This window comes from Puntigrus tetrazona, chromosome 8 (genome assembly GCF_018831695.1).
Source record: "Puntigrus tetrazona isolate hp1 chromosome 8, ASM1883169v1, whole genome shotgun sequence".
Lineage (NCBI taxonomy): Eukaryota > Metazoa > Chordata > Actinopteri > Cypriniformes > Cyprinidae > Puntigrus > Puntigrus tetrazona.
This window is the reverse complement of record NC_056706.1, coordinates 24,073,790-24,092,699: the sequence shown is the minus strand read 5'-3', so window position 1 is coordinate 24,092,699 and position 18,910 is coordinate 24,073,790. Positions and strand designations below refer to the sequence as shown.

The 18,910-nt window shown below is 39.7% G+C and overlaps 1 protein-coding gene across 2 annotated transcripts in view; it reads right to left on the bottom strand.

Annotated features, from left to right (window-relative positions):
- The window catches only part of mtor (mechanistic target of rapamycin kinase), a 99,236-nt gene that overhangs the window by 20,683 nt on the left and 59,643 nt on the right, over positions 1–18,910 (bottom strand). For both annotated transcript variants that reach the window (XM_043246681.1, XM_043246680.1), the window contains exons 38-42: positions 13,246–13,363; positions 4,643–4,840; positions 4,056–4,156; positions 3,584–3,680; positions 3,221–3,319 (exon numbers count right to left, since the gene is read on the bottom strand). In XM_043246681.1, coding sequence (XP_043102616.1) covers positions 3,221–3,319; positions 3,584–3,680; positions 4,056–4,156; positions 4,643–4,840; positions 13,246–13,363 — 613 coding nt within the window. The remainder of the gene's footprint in view (positions 1–3,220; positions 3,320–3,583; positions 3,681–4,055; positions 4,157–4,642; positions 4,841–13,245; positions 13,364–18,910) is intronic.

Sequence of the window (18,910 nt, the reverse complement as noted above, 5' to 3'; positions counted from 1 at the left end):
GAACTAGGAAGTATGATCATATTAGCCCGGTTCTGTCAACACTGCACTGGCTCCCTATCAAACATCGAATAGATTTTAAAATCTTATTAATTACCTATAAAGCCCTGAATGGTTTAGCTCCTCAATACTTGAGCGAGCTCTTATCACATTATAGTCCTGCACGTCCGCTGAGTTCTCAAAACTCTGGCCATTTGATAATACCTAGAATATCAAAATCAACTGCGGGCGGCAGATCCTTTTCCTATCTAGCACCTAAACTCTGGAACAAACTCTGTTCAGGAAGCAGACACACTCTGCCAGTTTAAATCTAGATTAAAGACACATCTTTTTAACTTAGCCTACACATAACACACCAACACGCCTTTTATTATTCAAATCCGTTAAAGGATTTTTAGGCTGCATTACTTAGATTTGCTGGAACCGGGAACACTACTCCTACAATACGATGTACTTGTGACATCGTAAAAAGAATGGCATCTACGCTAATATTAGTCCTGTCTCTTTCTCAATCTGTTTTCACAGTTTGTATCCAGACTAGATGGTGGATCAGCACCCAGAGATTATGTTCATCAGAGACCAGAACACCTAGATGCGCCCCGTGGACCAATCACCAGATCCTGATGTACACACGCACACGCACACACTAAGTCATTTACACTACCTGACACAGCTGCGTTTAAAATTGAACTGGAAGTTAAGTGCTGGGCGTCCGGTCAGAGGAGAACTGACCCCAACTGAGCCTGGTTTCTCCCAAGGTTTTTTTTCTCCATTCTGTATGCATGGGGTTTTGTTTCCTTGCCGCTGTCGCCTCTGGCTTGCTTGGTTGGGGACACTTAACTTCTAGTGACTATCGTTGAATTGACTACAGAGACCGTCTCTGCATTTAATAAGAAATTGGTCACTCTCGTCATTATACATCCCTTTCATTATACTGTACAGTGCTTTGATGCAACCTGTGTTGTTAAAAGCGCTATATAAATAAAAATGATTGATTGATTGATTGATTGAAAGTTGAAAGTTAGTCAAATTTGTTGATTTAATGTAGCTTAAAAGAAAATCATTATAGTTACAAGTTACTAGTTAATATGTTAATCAATTATACATCATTGAAATGTCAACATTGTACTATTATCTACTAACACATTTCTGCATCTCTTAATCTAAAGTGTAAACTACTCATGAGTTGTAAATGTCTTACAAACCTGCTGGTTATAGGTTGTGTGTGTGTACACACTGGGGTCAAAGATCTATCAATGATGAGTAAAACATTTACAACTGATGAGTAGTTTACACTTTAGATTAGAGTCGGCAGAGAGTGTAGCTGATTTATTAACACAACAGGTTTTGAATACTTTGTACTGTGTACTGCAGTGTAATGACTCACTAGTGAGGGTTAGACGGATGTATTCTCTGACACTGATGGAGTATTTTTAACGCTATGAGACAATAGTACAATGTTAACATTTCAATAATTTTAAGTTATTCAATAAATCAATCTCTTTATATAGCACTTTTAACAATACAGATTGTATCAAAGCACTGAACAGTATAAAGAACAGTACAATGATGAGATTGAACAATTTGTTATTATGCAGAGATCAAATCGACGATAATCACTAAAAAATTAAGTGTTCCCAACTAAGCAAGCCAGAGGCAACAGCATTCATACAGAACCCCATTCATACAGACTGAAAAAAAAAAGACTCAAATGAGAACAGTTGTCCTCTGGCTGGACACCCAGCACTTAACTTCCAGTTCAATTTATTACTATAATATATTCATATATAATGTGTAATGTAATAATATAATGTATATGTTTAATTATTTCCTTATATGCTATTTTCTAAGATAACATATGACAGATTTGTACATTGTTACCATATTAATATTTTGTGAACATATATATTATGTTTCGTAAATGATTAGTTCATCATTAACTAATCACTTATAAATGCCTTACAAATGGACATTATTATAAAGTGTTACCCAGTTAATTATCTTCTTATCAGTTCATGACTTTTTTCTGTTTTCTGTGTACCCTCACTAATAATTCAGTAAAAATAACTTTTTTTTTGTTAAGTTAACCTGACATTTTAAAGGTAAATTGCTGCCAGTAATTAACAGTTTTTTTCTACAGTTTCTTGCTGTAAATTAATTACAGTTTATTGCTGTTAAAATACTTTTTATGCTGGTTTATATTCCTCTTACATCTTTTTACCTTTTTAAACCCCAGAATACAATCCTCGTGAACACTTATAATGTGTGCACACTACATAGTGTTAAAGTAACACTGAATTAGTGTTAATGAGATAATTCTGTGATTAAGTGATGATTGAGTATTAGTGATGAACAGCTGCTGTTAACAAACAGAATCACTGAATGAAAGAGGAACAGAAGAAATAAAGGCGACTTCAGCCATATCTTAAATGAAATCAACTGAATTAAAAGACATAAAATCTGATTAAACACCTAAATCAGCATCATACATTACTAACCAGACTGATGCTATAACGTCTGTCAGACGTCTAGAGAAGAGCTTATTGAGAATTAACAGATTTAGGTATTGTATATATTTTTCTTGTTTTCTTGGGCACTACCATGATGCAAATTAATGTTAGCTTTAGTTGGGTTCTTGAACATTAACTTTTTAATGTTAATTTTGCTTTGGCTGCTGTAAACATGTGTTTTAAAACATATTTGTTATGGCCAGTGCTGTGAGTAATGCATTACAAAAGTAATGCTAAATATTAACAGTAATAACTCAGTAGTGTAAGGCATTACTAATACATTTTCAGTAATATTTTACATATTCAGTAACACTTTACGCATTATTGCATGTCCAATAGCTTATCAGAATTATGGGCCTGAACCTGTTTTTTTTCCCTTCTACCAAAATGACTTATACTACTGTTTCAGCTATTAAAATAGTTCAGATTTGTGTGTAATGGCAAAATGCTTATATTGTTCTTTAGTTTTTTATTAAGATAATTTAGAAAAATGTTTGGATAATAATTTTTTTTGCATCATTCAACTATTCAGCACATGCCACAAAACTGTTGCTGGACGAAAACAAAACTTTTTTTGCCTTGTCTTAAATAGGAGAGCTTCACAAAAATGAACCAAAACCAAAAGCAAAAAAAACATCATATATATATATATTTTTAATTGCATGGCGTCATTATTTTTTTTTATATATATATATATATATATACAAATATACCTGGGGGTGGTAGCGGCCAATGTCAGTGAGTAGCTGGTGAATAAGACGTCCCACCAGTGCACGTGGGGTATCAATTCGAGCTATCAGTTGAGGAATCACCTGATCAAAAGGAAGAACATAATGCATGTTTTTTTGCTATGTACTAGGAATACCATAACTTTCTTTAGTATAAAAAGCATGCCTACAATCTTTAATCAAAACATATTTGTTTTGGAAGCTTAATTGTGATAAGACTAAATAAAATCTGGTAATGTTATATGTGAAAATTGTTCCTATCTACTGGAAGCAAAAACAGATTTAGAATATTTAACTTGTAACTATTTCAGACCCTCCTTACGTATAGACAGCTGGAAATGGTCTTACCTGTAACCATGTGTCTATCTGAATGGTCTTAATGCCTTCGACTAAAGCTTCATTCACCTCGGGCCAGTGGCCATAATCAAACCACAAGGTCAGGACTCTAAATATAAAGGACAAATACATAATCATACACAATGTATAGTTAATTGATGTATGTGATTCCAGTATATTTCAGTTGATTTTTGTTTGTCTGTTGTTACAAAGAAGCAAAATAATAATAAAAAAAGTACATTTATAAGCATCTATTAAAGCATTCCTGGAGATAGCATCTCATATCCTCCTCCTAATGCATAATGATGATGTTAATAAACAGTTACCAAAACATTTATCAAGAAACCACGACCTGATCCTTATCGGCTAACCATACACCTATCTCCAATTCTCCCGGAGATGACAGACTCAAAATAGAAAGATAAATGTGAAATATAGAAATACAGACAGTGTTACTTTTGTCAGATGACAAGGGCTCTTATACCTCAGGGTGTCCTGTAAATTATTTCCACGTGAGAGTGAGATAGATCTAAAAAACCCTTGCACTGCAGGCACTGTATACAATAGGAGAGTTTTGGACAAATCCTGCAACATAGAAAACATAGAATTCAACACTAAACATTACATGACCGTCAAAGTAAAAAAAAAAAAAAAAAAAAAAAAAAAGAAAATCCATACATATCCTTTGCATGCACTTTCAAGCATGTTGCCTGTTTTAAATTCATGTTTTATTTGACGTCAAGATTTTGGAATAATTGTCATGTGCTGTTTATTCTCCCAATATCTGTTGATCAAAATTATTTTAAACTATTGAGAGAACCATGTTTATAGCAACAGTCTGCAGATTTGTTCATATAGCAGAGTAAACACATCTGAAGATCAAAGATACTAACTTAATTATATTGTTGGCCAATATTAAACTTGTTTAGCTGTATTAAACATATTTACTTGTTTTAGAAAATTGTTTACAAGTTGTTTGGAAATGCAGTAAAGGTGAATGTTAGTGAAGCTTCACACACAAGCTTCCAATAATACTTGAGTGTTGAGGTCTGGCTTTAGTTTGTTGCTCACTTCAGTAACTTTCTTCTGTCCAGGGGAGGGTACAGGACTTGGCTCTGTGCTGTCGGCCTCACTGTCACTGTTACTGGCTTCACTATTGGCACTGGCACCACTTGCGTGTCGCAGTTTCTTCTTCTCATCACGGCCCTGGTTCTGGTGCTTGTAGTGAAGCACAGCCTCAAAGTTCATTACGGCCCAAGCATGCCAGGCCTGTAGAGAAAATATGCTTTATTTAAATATGCTCATTTTATAACAACACAGAAAATATCAGCCCTTCAATGGAAATAAACTGTCACCTGCATAGAAACAGAAGCAAGAAAAATTTCACCTTTTTTTTTAAGGTGAACTGGTATTAATTTTCAAGATGTAAATGCAATGATACTCTTTTACTGAACTTTTTACATTCAGACATAATAATAATAATCATAATGGACACAAGGAAAATGCCAAGAGACTTAACAATTAACAATAAAGGAGCTAAAGGAATACTTTGCAAGCACTGGTCAATTGTTGCATATGACAACAATGTTTTGTTTTTGTTCATGTGAGTGAGCTATGGGATATATATGTATGTGATGACACAAACTGAACTTCTGGTTCAACAAAAGTCGTAAAAACCACTTATTGAATAACACAGTGTAACATCAAAGAAAAGGACCAACATTTAATCACTTTTATTTATATAGCACTTTTAACAATACGTCTACAGGATTTGTCCTAAACCCCAGTGTTGTACCCTACTGCTGACATTAGCCAGGAAACTAATGACACCTTCCCTGACAACAGAGAGTTGTCATAGGGGTTGGGTGGCCATGTGAGACAACATAGGCTAAAAGTCAACTAAATATATGAAATTTGCATAAAATGTATCTTCTAAGCATTATTTGTATTATATACTAAAATATTTTTATTTAACCATACATGCATGGAGTATTATCAAATCATTGGTAAAGCCACCAGTTTAGTTTAGTCACTGTAATGTCTGGAATTTTAAAGGCCACTAATGTTAAACCAAATGCAAGTAAGAAAAATAAAATATATATTTCATCACTGTGCAAACAAAAACTTTTGATAAAATGAGCTTTAAGGCAAAAAAGGAGAGATGATCAGAGTGAGAAAATAGGAGAGTATGGAATCACCAGAGTAAACATCGGGGACCGACCAGCAGGTTGTATTGCACAATTAGCCATGCGAGAAACTGACAAAGTTATCTCATTTACATAAAGAGTGCAAAGTAATTGAAGAGGATAGTTATGTTGATGATATTCTAACCTCCCACAATGATCAGAACAAGCTGTTGAGGAGATCCTAAGAGCTGGAGGGTTTTTCTTGAATCACTGGGTTTTGTCAGGACAACAGTGGAAGCCTGGTGATGGTGAGTCAGTGAAGCCAGCAGTGAAAGATAGAATCCTGAAACTTCCGAACCAGCTGAGGGATCAAGACAGCAAGGCCCTTGGAGTTTGGCCCAAGTTGGCGCCGTTGAGGTCAGTTTTTTTGGTAATCTTCTGTATTTTGAATAGTGTAGGTTGTTTTCTTTATATAAGATGGCTATCATTACATATGACCGAGCCACTCAATGTAAGATCCTGTCGAAAACAAAAGGACGCGACCCGCACCGGCGTCCACGAGGGAAACGAACCGACGTCAGGAACAGGCTGAGGGCACGCGCACACCACGCTCCCCTACCTAGTGTCCTGTTAGCCAACGTCCAGTCTCTGGAAAACAAGCTTGATGACCTCAGGGCAAGGATCAAGTTCCAGAGAGACATTCGGGACTGCAACCTTCTCTGCTTCACCGAGACATGGCTGTACCCAGCGGTACTGGACCACGCCATACAACCGGCCAAGTTTTTCTCCGTTCACCGCATGGAGGTAGAGTGTGTCTGATGGTAAACAACTGCTGGTACGACAGCGCGAGCGTTGTTCCTCTCTCATGCTCCTGCACACCAAACCTGGAACTTCTGACCATCCAATGTCACCCTTTCTATCTTCCATGGGAATTCAGCTCAGCCATAGTCAGTGCCGTTTATATTCCACCTCAAGCGGACATGGACACTGCAATATGGGACTTACACGAACACTTAACAACACACCAGACACAGCACCGGGACGCTGCACTCATTGTGTTGGGGGATTTTAACAGTGCAAACCTCAAGCACACACTGCTGAACTTTCAGCAGCACAGGGGCGAAAGGACACTGGATCACTGCTACACACCCTTCAAAGAGAGCTACAAGGCAAAATCATGCCCACCGTTTGGTAAATAGGACCATGCCGCCATCTTCCTCATGCCTGTTTACAAACAGAGGCTGAAACAGGAAGCCCCGGTACAGAGGGAGGTGTCATGCTGGTCTGACCAGCCGCTCAGCAGGATGCTTTGGATGACGCAGACTGGGCCATGTTCAGTCGCAGCTCCGATGACGTCAATGTGTTTATGGAAGCGGTGGTGGGATTCATCGGGAAACTAGCGGAGGATAGACAAAACTATCCGCGACTCTCTGAGATCCCGCTCCGCAGCCTATAACACAGGGATAGTCACTGGGGATATGACTGAATACAAAGCTGCGTCGTACAGTGTGCGCAGAGCGGTGAAGGAGGCAAAGAGGCGCTATGGGAAGAAACTAGAATCACAGTTTCAGCATAGTGACTCTAGGAGCCTGTGGCAGGGACTGAGAAACATCACAGACTATAAAACGCCAACCTCCAGAGAGGAGAGTGCGGATGCTTGTCTGGCAGATGAGCTAAACACCTTTTATGCTCATTTCGAGGCTGCAGCTAATCATGCTAGCGGCATTCAGGAGAGTGAACACCAGGAAGGCAGCAGGACCTGACGGCATCACAGGTCGGGTTCTGAGATCTTGTGCTGACCAGCTAGCACTGGTATATTCAATCTCTACCTGGAACAGTCTACAGTCCCCTCGTCTTTCAAACAGTCCATCATCGTTCCTGTGCCGAAGAAACCTCAGCCCTCTTGCCTGAATGACTACCGCCCTGTAGCTCTGACGTCGGTAGTGATGAAGTGCTTCGAGAGACTGGTCAGAGACTTCATCACTGCATCACTACTGGACACACTGGACCCACTACAGTTCGCCTACTGCCAGAACCGGTCTACGGAGGATGCCATCACACACCTCCTCCACACAACCACGAGCCACCTGGATTTTAGAAAAGGGAACTATGTGAAAATGCTGTTCGTGGACTATAGTTCAGCGTTCAACACCATAGTTCCCTCCACACTCACCTTTAAGTTGGAGGTCCTGGGACTCAGCCCATCCCTGCGTCACTGGATCACCAACTTCCTGACCGACAGACCACAAGCCGTACGGATAAGAAAACACACCTCATCCTCCCTCACCCTCACTGGAGCCCCTCAGGGTTGTGTTCTGAGCCCCCTGCTGTACTCGCTGTACACACATGACTGTGTGGCCACTACAAATTCCACCACCATCATTAAATTTGCTGACGACACTGTGGTGGGCCTGATCTTCAACAACGATGAGATGGCCTACCTTCAGGAGATCAACAACCTGGAGAGATGGTGTCAAGAGAACAATCTGCTCCTGAACGTCAGCAAAACAAAGGAGTTAATAGTGGACTTCAGCACTAAGCAGGTGCGCTCATACCATCCAATCATGATCAACGGGACCCCAGTGGAGAGAGTGGACAGTTTTCGGTACCTGGGTGTTCCTGTCTTGGTCCTGGCACATCAACACCCTGGTGAAGAAGGCCCGGCAGCGTCTATACCATCTGAGGCGCTTAAGGGCCTTCAAACTCCCATCTCAGGTGCTCAAGAACTTTTATACCTGCACCATTGAGAGTGTCCTGACGGGAAATATCACCTCCTGGTTCGGGAACAGCACCATGCAGGACAGGTGAGCCTGTGAGGGCTCCCTGTGCTGCAGCACATCTACAACAAGCGGTGCTGTACCAGGGCCAGGAAGATTGTGAAAGACCTCAGCCATCCCAACAATGGACTCTTTTCTCTGTTGCGTTCAGGAAAGCGCTTTCGTTCCCTGAAGGCAAACACAGAGAGAACAAGGAGGAGCTTCTTCCAGCAGGCCATTCGGAGTCTGAACAAGGAAACACCCAGCACCTAATTACCGGGACTCTCATGTTCACCCCTCTTCCCCCAGATACTTGCCACTTTACTCTACACTGTTCACTTTTCTGTTCAATTTTGCACTAGTCACTTTACATTGGACATTCACAACAGCCACTTTACACTTTATACTTTATATTTTATTTTTATACTTTGTACACTTCTTTATATATATATATATATATATATATATATATATATATATATATTTATATATATATATATATATATATATTTTATATATATATATATATATATATATATATATATATATTTTTTTTTGTGTTTGTTTTGTTTGTTTTCTATTTCAACGCTGGACGGTTGTAAAAAGCATTTCACTGCATGTCGTACCATGTATGTATGTGTATGTGAAAAATGAAATTTTAATTTGAAATTTGAATTTGAGTTGGGTATCTAGCAGAGGAAGATAAGCTGTATATCATGACATCAATTAATTTTTCTAAGCGGAAAAAGAAAATGAGAGTAGGACAAAACCTCCTTAAAGAGGAGGTCAGGACTAAGACTCCAAATCCTCTGACTAAAAGAGAACTACTGAGCCAAGTGGCTGGATTGTATGATCCCATTGGCCTGGTCACACCTGTCAAGCAAAAAGGGGCTATTCTTGTACGGAACGCCTTTCAGGAAGCAGGATGTGGAAACTCAATCAAAGATACATGGGATAGACCACTGTCGGGAAGCCTCAGGAAAGCTATGGTTACCAGCCCTTCTTTGCAAATAGAGTTGGAGAGATCCAGAGAACTACACCTGTTAAAGATTGGTGGTGGATTCCAGGTGACTTAAATATTGCAGATATTATCACAAGAGGAGCTAGTCCAGAAGACCTCAATGAAAACTCTGCATGGCAGAAAGGGCCAGTATTCCTGAAATGGCCAATAGGGGATTGGCCATTGAAGTCAGCTTCTGAAGTTGCAACTGCTGCAAAAGAAAGCATTCACAAGCTTCAGAGAAAATCTTTTCTCTGCAGTTCTGGCTAAGAAAGGACAAGATTTAGGCCTCCCAGAGAAACACAAATTGACAGCTCATGAGGATGGAGGGAAATCTGAGATGAATCACCTCACTGCAGATTAAAGTATCTCTGCAAATGAAAAAGAAAGGTAGCTGGATGTTCCATTAGAAAGGATGTTTGATGGTTTAGTAAGAAGTAAGTTACTTGATGTTAAGAAATTCAGCAATTTGTCTAGACTGGTCAGAGTTACTGCTTGGCTGCGACGAGCTGTCAAGAAGTGGTTGAAGATAAGAACTAAGACCTTGAGTTCATCAAAGTGAGAGGTAAAATCTTTGCAAAGAAGATTTAAGGAAGCAGTCTTGACAGTGAGTGAACAGAAGGATGCTCTTGAAGATCTCTTCCTAACAGCCCAAAAGAATGTGATCTTTCCTAATACTACCCTAAGTAGGTTGGCAGTATACAAGGATAATTCTGGACTGTTGGTTTGTGGAGGTAGAATTCAAGTTTTCAAAGAGGACAAAACTGCAGTCTTGCCTTATAATACACATGTGTCCACACTGTTGGCTCAGGAAGCTCATCAAGTAAATCATGAAGGAGTGGCTGGAACATTGTTGAAAATCAAAAGAAAAGCTTGGGTGGTAAAAGGCCGCATACTATCTAAGAAGACCGTAGATGACTGTGTGACTTGCAGAAAGGCACGAGCAAAACAGTGCCAACAGACTATGGGAGACCTTCCACCAGAGCGGACAGAACAAGCTGCACCATTTGAGTACACAACCCTGGATTTATTTGGACCTTATGTGATAAAAAATGAGGTAAAAGAAGAGGGTGGGACTGAAAGTTTGGGGAATTGTGTTGTATGGCCTCAAGAGCTGTTTATACGGATATTGTCAGTGATCAATCAACTGAAGGATTTCTGCTGGCATATGAGAGATTTACAGCTTTAAGGGGACATCCAAGGAAATTGTGGTCAGACTCAGGATCATATTTCATAGGAGCCAAGTCTGTTCTTAAAGATTTTCACAGATTCCTAGAACGACAAGACAGAGTGAAGTTAGAGGTAGAAGCAGCCAGACATGGTACAGATTGGTCTTGGAAAATTCATCCAGCAGATTCTCCTCATAGAAATGGGGCAGCAGAAGCAGCAGTCCATCTTGTGAAGCGAGCCCTCCAAAATTTGGGGGTTAACGGCAATCTGTCTTGGGGGGAATTTCAAACCTTTCTTTATACTACTGCTAATCTGGTAAATGAAAGACCTATTGATGCCAGGACACAAAGTAGAGAGGACTGTGAGGAATATGTGAGTCCAAACTCTCTTCTTCTGGGACGTACTAAGAAAAGTGGGGATCAAGGAAGTTTTGAGTTTTGACAGCTATCCATACAAAAGACAAAAAAAATATCCAGGATGAAGTCAACAGGTTCTGGAGAAGATGGTGTCAACTGGCAGGTCCTAACCTGTTTGTAAGAAACAAGTGGCATACTAAAGAACGGAATGAGGCTGTAGGAGATGTGGTATGGTTGGCTGACTACAATGCTTTACGAGGTCAATAAAAGGTGGCCAGAGTTGTCAATGTAAATGCAGACACAAAAGGTATAGTAAGAGATGCAACAGTTAGAATATTCCCCAGTTATCCTGTTTCCATTGTTAAACCAAACCAAGCAGAAATGGTTGAAGATGTCAAACGCTTTATGACAAGATTCCAGCTACAATTCTTCATAGGGATGTTAGACGCTTGGTTGTTTTGATTCCCATTGAAAAGCAATAAAAACATCAATTTTTAGCTATGTGACCTCCTTGGGTCAGCTGACCAGGAACTCAAGTAGGAGGTGTTAAACCAAATGCAAGTAAGGAAAATAAAATATATATTTCATCACTGTGCAAACAAAGACACAAATCTATCAGATAAAATGAGCTTTAAGATCGGAAAGGAAAAAAAGTGAAACTACTGGTTGTGAGCACAAACAAAGAGCAAGGAAGCTGATTGGTCAGTGGAACTGCACATGATGTCACATGGAACAAAGTGTGTGTAATTATCAACATGCAGAGCGTGTTTGTGGATGTGCTTCTCCAGTTTTCTCCATTCCTACCCAAGTTAGTGCTATTACTGGTTGCAAAACCAAAGAAGGGAAGTGCAAATCCTTGCACTTGGTTACTAAGTTTGGTGTAAGCAACTTGAGTTTGTTCAAGGACAACTGGGAAAAGCCAAAATGTACTCATCAACTTTGAGACGCTACCGGTAGGATAAAGACTAATTTTAGCAACTATGTTAAAATCTAGCCTGTGAATATCCCAGTAATGTTGCTTAAATGATTTTAAATGATGCTATGTGTAGTGATTTATATAATCATGTTTGTTTGTTTGTATAGATTATTAAGCTAAGCATCTGAGAACACGTATCTAAGGCTAAGCATCTGAGAAATTGTTGAAAAATTTTCAATAAATTGCTTCAGTGATTAAGAATCTCATGCTTTGAATTAATCCTTGCGCCTTCCAAAGTTGATTAAAGCCTTTTTTCAAGTTGAGGCAGACATTGAGACTACAAATCCCACATAACTTGACAACTAAGGCCACTGCCTAAGCACAATAACAAAGGGAGAAACTTTTTTTTCCAAACGAGAAACTCACCGAGATCTACCAAGTGAAAAATATAAAATATATATTTATTTATACGTATTTTATTACTTATATAGTCATATTGCATTCATTTAATTTTTCATGAAACAAAAGTAAATATATAATAATAAAATAATGTTCAATTCTTAGTCAAGTACCTAGGTGCTGCTAGTAGTAGCAGTGGTTCTTAACCTTTTTTACTCCAAGACACCCTCCTCTTCTAATCAATACTGCAAGCCCAAATTTGTTTTCACTAAAACAGTTTTAATTTTTTTTCAATAAAATAAATTCAAGACAGGTTTAAGCATGTTATTTTTAACCATAACCATGTTATTTTTTGCAAACAGTCGCAAAAACATCCCTGCAGAAATTCTAGAAGACACCATCACTTCCTCTGTCAGCACTGCCTTCGCAATTGACTTATTGGGCACCCCTGCTCTAATGCATCAGTACTGTAAACTGCTCTATAACCAAAAAAGAACAGTTATTAAACTGATGCTTATATTGTATATTCATTGGACAAATAGATCAGTTGATTAATTGAATATTAATATATATATATATATATTCAATATTAATTCTGCCACATTTACTTCTGCTGATATATATAATGATATTTGTTTTTAACTAATTCTAATTAATTACATTAATTCCCATTTTAAATAATTTAGTGAGTAATGAGTTAGTGTTCTCCGGCCAGGAGGAGTTTCACCAATTCACAAACCAAGAAGTTAATAGACTCTTATACAAAAGGACTGACTGGCTGCTCTATTACAAAACAATGTTTAAACAAAGTATTATTTGAGTGATGGGCATAACTATGCAACTAAGTGTTCATATCTATTCATAAAATGTCATAATTTGTACTTTCAATTTTAAAAGAAATGTACAATCCACATACATACAGTACATTTATAGTTTATGAGATTAACATACCTTGTACCAGTTGCGATCATGCTCTGTTGAGTGGCTGTAATACTGCAACACTTTAGGTATGGTACTCTCATTGATACCCTGAAGGCTGAGTTGCCACTCCCCCAGCTTCAGAAAACACCTGCACAGAGGAAAAACAAACGAACAAAAAATTTAACCAGTTACCTCTACACAAACAGTCTCACCTAAACAACCAATATACCAGGGGCAGAAACTCACTGAAGATCAATTGATTTTTGATATTTTGATTTATATATCAAAATATCAAAATAGGCACCTTCCCCACAGCATTTAAGCAGGCTCGGGTAAACCCACTGCTCAAAAAGCCCACTTTAAACACTTCCCTTATTGATAACTACAGGCCAGTCTCTCTTCTTCCATTCATAGCGAAAACACTTGAAAGAGTGGTTTTCAACCAGGTATCACTGTTTCTTTCGAAAAACAACAAACTGGACCATAACCAATCAGGTTTCAGGTGCGGCCATTCAACTGAGACTGCGCTGCTCTCAGTCACGGAAGCCCCCCACGGACTGCAAGAGCTGAATCCAAATCATCAGTTCTCATTCTGCTGGATCTATCCGCTGCTTTTGACACTGTGAATCATCAGATCCTGCTGTCTACCCTCTCATCACTGGGCATCTCTGGGATCCCACTTCGTTGGTTCGAATCCTATCTCACTGGTAGGTTTTTTAGGGTGGCCTGGGGAGGAGATGTATCCACAGCACATCAACTGGTCACTGGGGTTCCTCAGGGATCGGTTCTTGGTCCCCTCCTCTTCTCCATTTACACTACATCACTAGGCCCCATCATACAGGCTCACGGCTTCTCCTACCACTGCTACGCCGATGACACACAGCTCTACCTCTCTTTTCATCCAGACGATCCAACGGTAGCTACTCGGATCTCTGGTTGCCTGGCGGACATCTCGACATGGATGCAAGAGTACCATCCACAGCTCAACCTGACAAAGACTGAGCTGCTTGTATTCCCTGCCACTCCAACTACACAGCATGACTTCACCATCCAGCTAGGTTCTTTGTCAATTACCCCATCAACCTCAGTCAGAAATCTTGGTGTAATCCTTGATGACCAACTAACCTTCAAAGATCACATTGCAAAGACTGCTCGATCCTGCAGGTTTGCACTACACAACATCAGAAAGATCAGGCCCTTTCTAACAGAGCAAGCTGCACAGCTACTTGTCCAGGCCCTTGTCATTTCTAGACTGGACTACTGCAATGCTCTTCTGGCTGGACTTCCATCGAACACAATAAAACCTCTACAAATGATTCAGAATGCAGCAGCACGGCTGGTATTCAATGAGCCCAAGAGAACCCATGTTACACCTCTCTTTATCTCCTTACATTGGCTACCGATTGCAGCTTGCATCAAGTTCAAGGCACTGATGCTTGCATATAGAACAACCACAGACTCGGCACCGGTCTACTTCCACTCACTATTACAAATCTACACACCCTCTAAAAGTCTGAGATCTGCTAGCGAGCGACGCCTCGTGGTACCATCTCAAAGAGGCTCGAAATCACTCTCCAGAACTTTCTCGTTCTCTGTTCCTGGCTGGTGGAACGATCTTCCCGTACATATCCGGAATGCTGGATCTCTGTCAATCTTTAAGAAACTGCTGAAAACTCACATCTTTCATCAATACCTGACCTCATCATAAAAAAATAAAATAAATAAAAAAATTAAATTAAATACTCTCACTGTCTCTGTCTCTCTTCTCATCCCCCTTGTTTATTCCTTCCCTTCTGGCATGTACTAATTTGAACACTCCCTGTGACTGGGTGTTATAAGCACTTACTCTGTCTGTTTGTCTCTCAAAAAAATGAATCGCTGTTGTACTCTCAATTGTAAGTCGCTTTGGATAAAAGCTTCTGCAAAATGACTAAATGTAAATGTAAATATATGTCACTAATTAGTTTTTCTTTTGATGGTAGGGTGTTTGACCTGCTTATAAACTACTTTACTTCCAAGATCGATACTATTAGAGATATAATTGTAATCAGCTACAGTATGCACTACAAATCCCCTGAGGAAAACTTTCACTTATTCTCTATTATTGGGGAAGAATTGTACAAACTTGTTAAATCATCTAAACCAACAACATGTATGCTAGACCCTATTCCATCTAAACTATTAAAAGAGCTGCTTCCAGAAGTCATAGATCCTATTTTTAATTCAGTGTCATTAGGATATGTCCCCAAAATCTTCAAAATGGCTGCTGTTAAATGACATCTTGACTCCAAAGTCAATTACAGACCGATCTCGAATATCTCTTTTCTGTCAAAGACACATAGTTTATAGTAGTAAATGAAATATGTACCTCAAGGCTCAGTACCAGGACCATTACTTTTCACACTTTACATATTACTTCTGGGAGATATTATCGGGCCTATATTACTAGCCTACACATAACACATTCATTGTATTATTCAAATCTGTTAATGCACATGATCTGACACACATAGCAAAGTCCTTCGCACAATCTGACATAACTGCATTTAAAATTGAACTGGAAATTAAGCGCTGGTCGTCTGGTTAGAGAATGTTACTCCAAGCCAGCAGAGGGAGCTCTTACCTCTGGATGAACTGTGATCGCTTCCTCTGCTGCTACTTTCTGTTTGGAGACTATATATGCTGAAGCAGGTCTTTCACTAGCATGTAGCATGCTATAGTTAGCCTAACGCTTGTTTGTTCTTGCATTGTTTCTCATTTGATATTCTCTGGTTTTGACTCTGCCTGACTTTGTTTTTTGATCGTTTGCTGCCAGACCCGCCCTCTGCCTGTTTTTGGATTTTGTTGTTACCTTGCCCCTGATTTTCTTGTTTGCTGTGTTGTTGACATCTGTCTGCTTTGACCATGCCTTTGTTAATAAAAGCCTGTGAATGGATTTTCATGCCTCAGACCTTCATTCATGACAGAATGCTACATCGAACCAGGATCCAGCGGCTTTTCACCTGAACCATGGCCAGTATGTGCCCTCAAGCAGGGCACCCAAACGCTTAAGGACTACACCCAGGAATATCTAGACCTTGCTTATCTCTCAGATTTACCGGACTGTGTCTTGATCAACTTCTTTTGTGAGGGTCCATGTGGGTTACTTGCACAGTTTATGGAGTTTGCCTTAGTGACTGTGGTTTCACTCACACTGGGTATTGCGGAGGGATTCCTTCATTCATGACAGAGGAGAAGTAGCCCCACCTGAGCCAAGTTTCTCCCATGGTTTTTTTTTTCTGCTATTTTGTAATGTTTGGGTTTGGGTTCTTTGAGACTGTCTCTGCATTTAATAACAAATTATTCAATCTCATCATTATACATCCCTATCATTTTATTCTCCTATTTGATACTGTTCAGTGCTTAGAAACAATCTGTATCGTTAAATGCAATTGATTGATTGAAAAGATCTAGGTCAGTGAAAATCCACATTTCCACCATCAGGGCAATATCTACGAATTTCCAATCAACATAAAATATTATGAAACTGCCTGGAAAAGGATGTGTGTCTATATCTGGTGAGAAGACGAGTTTGCATGGCTAAAGACTCTTCAATGGCCACAGCTGGAGAATTGCTAAAAATAGTCTTAAAAAAATAGTTAAACAGCTCCTACACCCATACATTCAGTTAGCAGACATGACTAGAATTTCAAATGGGACTGGCTTTTATGGTCAGATGAAACTAATAAAATATTTTTTTTCAGCAGCAAACATCCAAGATGGGTTTGGTAAACACAAGGATAAAAGTACCCCATCAGTAGAATGTAATATACTACTGTATTATTAATGTTGTGGACCTATATTTCTGCTTGAGGTCTTAGATATCTTGTTTAGACACATGGCATCATGGATGATATCAAATACCAACAAATAAAAAATAAGTCATTGACTTTGTTAGAAATGTTATAATGGGCCATGTTTGGATTTTCCAACAATACAATAATCCAAATACAAACCTTAAAAACAACACAAAAATGGGTCCCTGATCACAAAATTAAACTTCTGTTATGGCCTTTCCAGTCTTCTGACTTGAACCTTTATAGAAAATGAGTAGGGTGAACAAAATGAAGCTGGGAATCTAAAGAGTCTGAAGTGATTCTGGATGAAGGAATGGTCTCTGATCTCTGGTCAGGTGTTTTCTAACCTCATCAGGCATCATAGGAGAAAGTTTAGAGCTGTTAAACAAAATCTGCATTCAGAGCAATCATTTCTCATGCTTGGTATAAAACAAACAGCACACATTTTTTTTAAATAAGAAAATTTGTATGTGCATAAACAATGCACCATTTCCATCCAAAGTCAAACTAAATTGTCACTTCCTGATGAACTGGCACTAGATATCTCTAAAAAATAAAATTGGATAAGCCACTGAATGTAATAATTTTATATATAATAATTAACAGCAGACAAAACACAATAAATGTGATCATTGCTTTCAGAGGTGGATGCTGCTGTTTGGGAACATAATTCTTGGCATTCTATATTTTAGTTTCCAAAAAAAAAAAAAAAAAAAGAGACTAGAAAATTAGGAGACTAGAAAATAGGAGCTTATATCAAACTTGCATATTTTCGCCCGCCACCTCCTCCTCTGGAGTCAAAAGCATCTGAGGTCGCTTTGTGTCATTTGTATTCCAGGCATGTGCAAGCAGGCAGCTGATCAGCTGTCGCAAGCTGCACTTCTTGGAGAATGGAGACTTCATCCCCAGACGGTTCCGCTGATTAGGGAGCATTTCAGAGCCGCTCAGGTAGACCTGTTTGCCTCTCCAGAAAGCCCTCACTGCCAATTGTTTTTCTCCCTGACCGAGGGAACACTCGGCACTGATGCACTGGCACACAGCTACGCGTTTCCCCCAGTGAGCCTTCTTGCACAGACACTGTACAAGATCAGGGAGGACGATGAACAGGTCCTGCTAGTAACACCTACTAGTCCACATGGACCTGGTTCCCAGAACTCATGATCTTGGTGACAGCCCCTCCTTGGCCGAATCCTCTGAGGAAGGATCTTCTGATTCAGAGACGAGGCAAGAGATGTGCCTATGCTTTGAAGTGGAGCCTGTTCATTGAGTGGTAGTGATCAGAGTTGCGCTGACTTTCTTGCAGGACGGGCTGAAGCGAAGGCTGTCCCCCTTCACCCTTAAAGTCTATGAGGCTGCGATCGCTACAAATCATGGCCCAGCAGATGGGAGGTCTGTGAATAAGCATGGCCAGGAGATTGAATCCCCCACGGCCCCCACTCTACCCTCTTGGGACCTGTCTGTAGTGCTGAGAGCAGCAGGTTCCATGTAAGCATTTTGCAGTTATGCTGAAGTTTTTGTCAAGGAAGACTCTGCTCCTGCTCGCATTGGCCTCCATCAAGAGGGTAGTGGACCTGCAGGTTTTTTCGGGTGATGAATCTTGCCTAGAGTTTGGGCTGGCAGATTCCCAGTTAACACTGAGGCCACAGTCCAGGTAGAGGCACTGAGAGGCCCGGTTTTGGGTTGGCTTGTTAACTGGTCCAGAGTGTTCATACAGCAGACCCTGTCGAGCTCCTCCATCCCCAACGTCAGCCAGAGGTAGTGAAGCATCTGGCGCTAGGCCCTTACTCTATGAATTTGTGAGAGGGCTGGGAGCCATGTGAAGTACCCAAGAGGACTTCATGTGTGTATTTCCACGATAT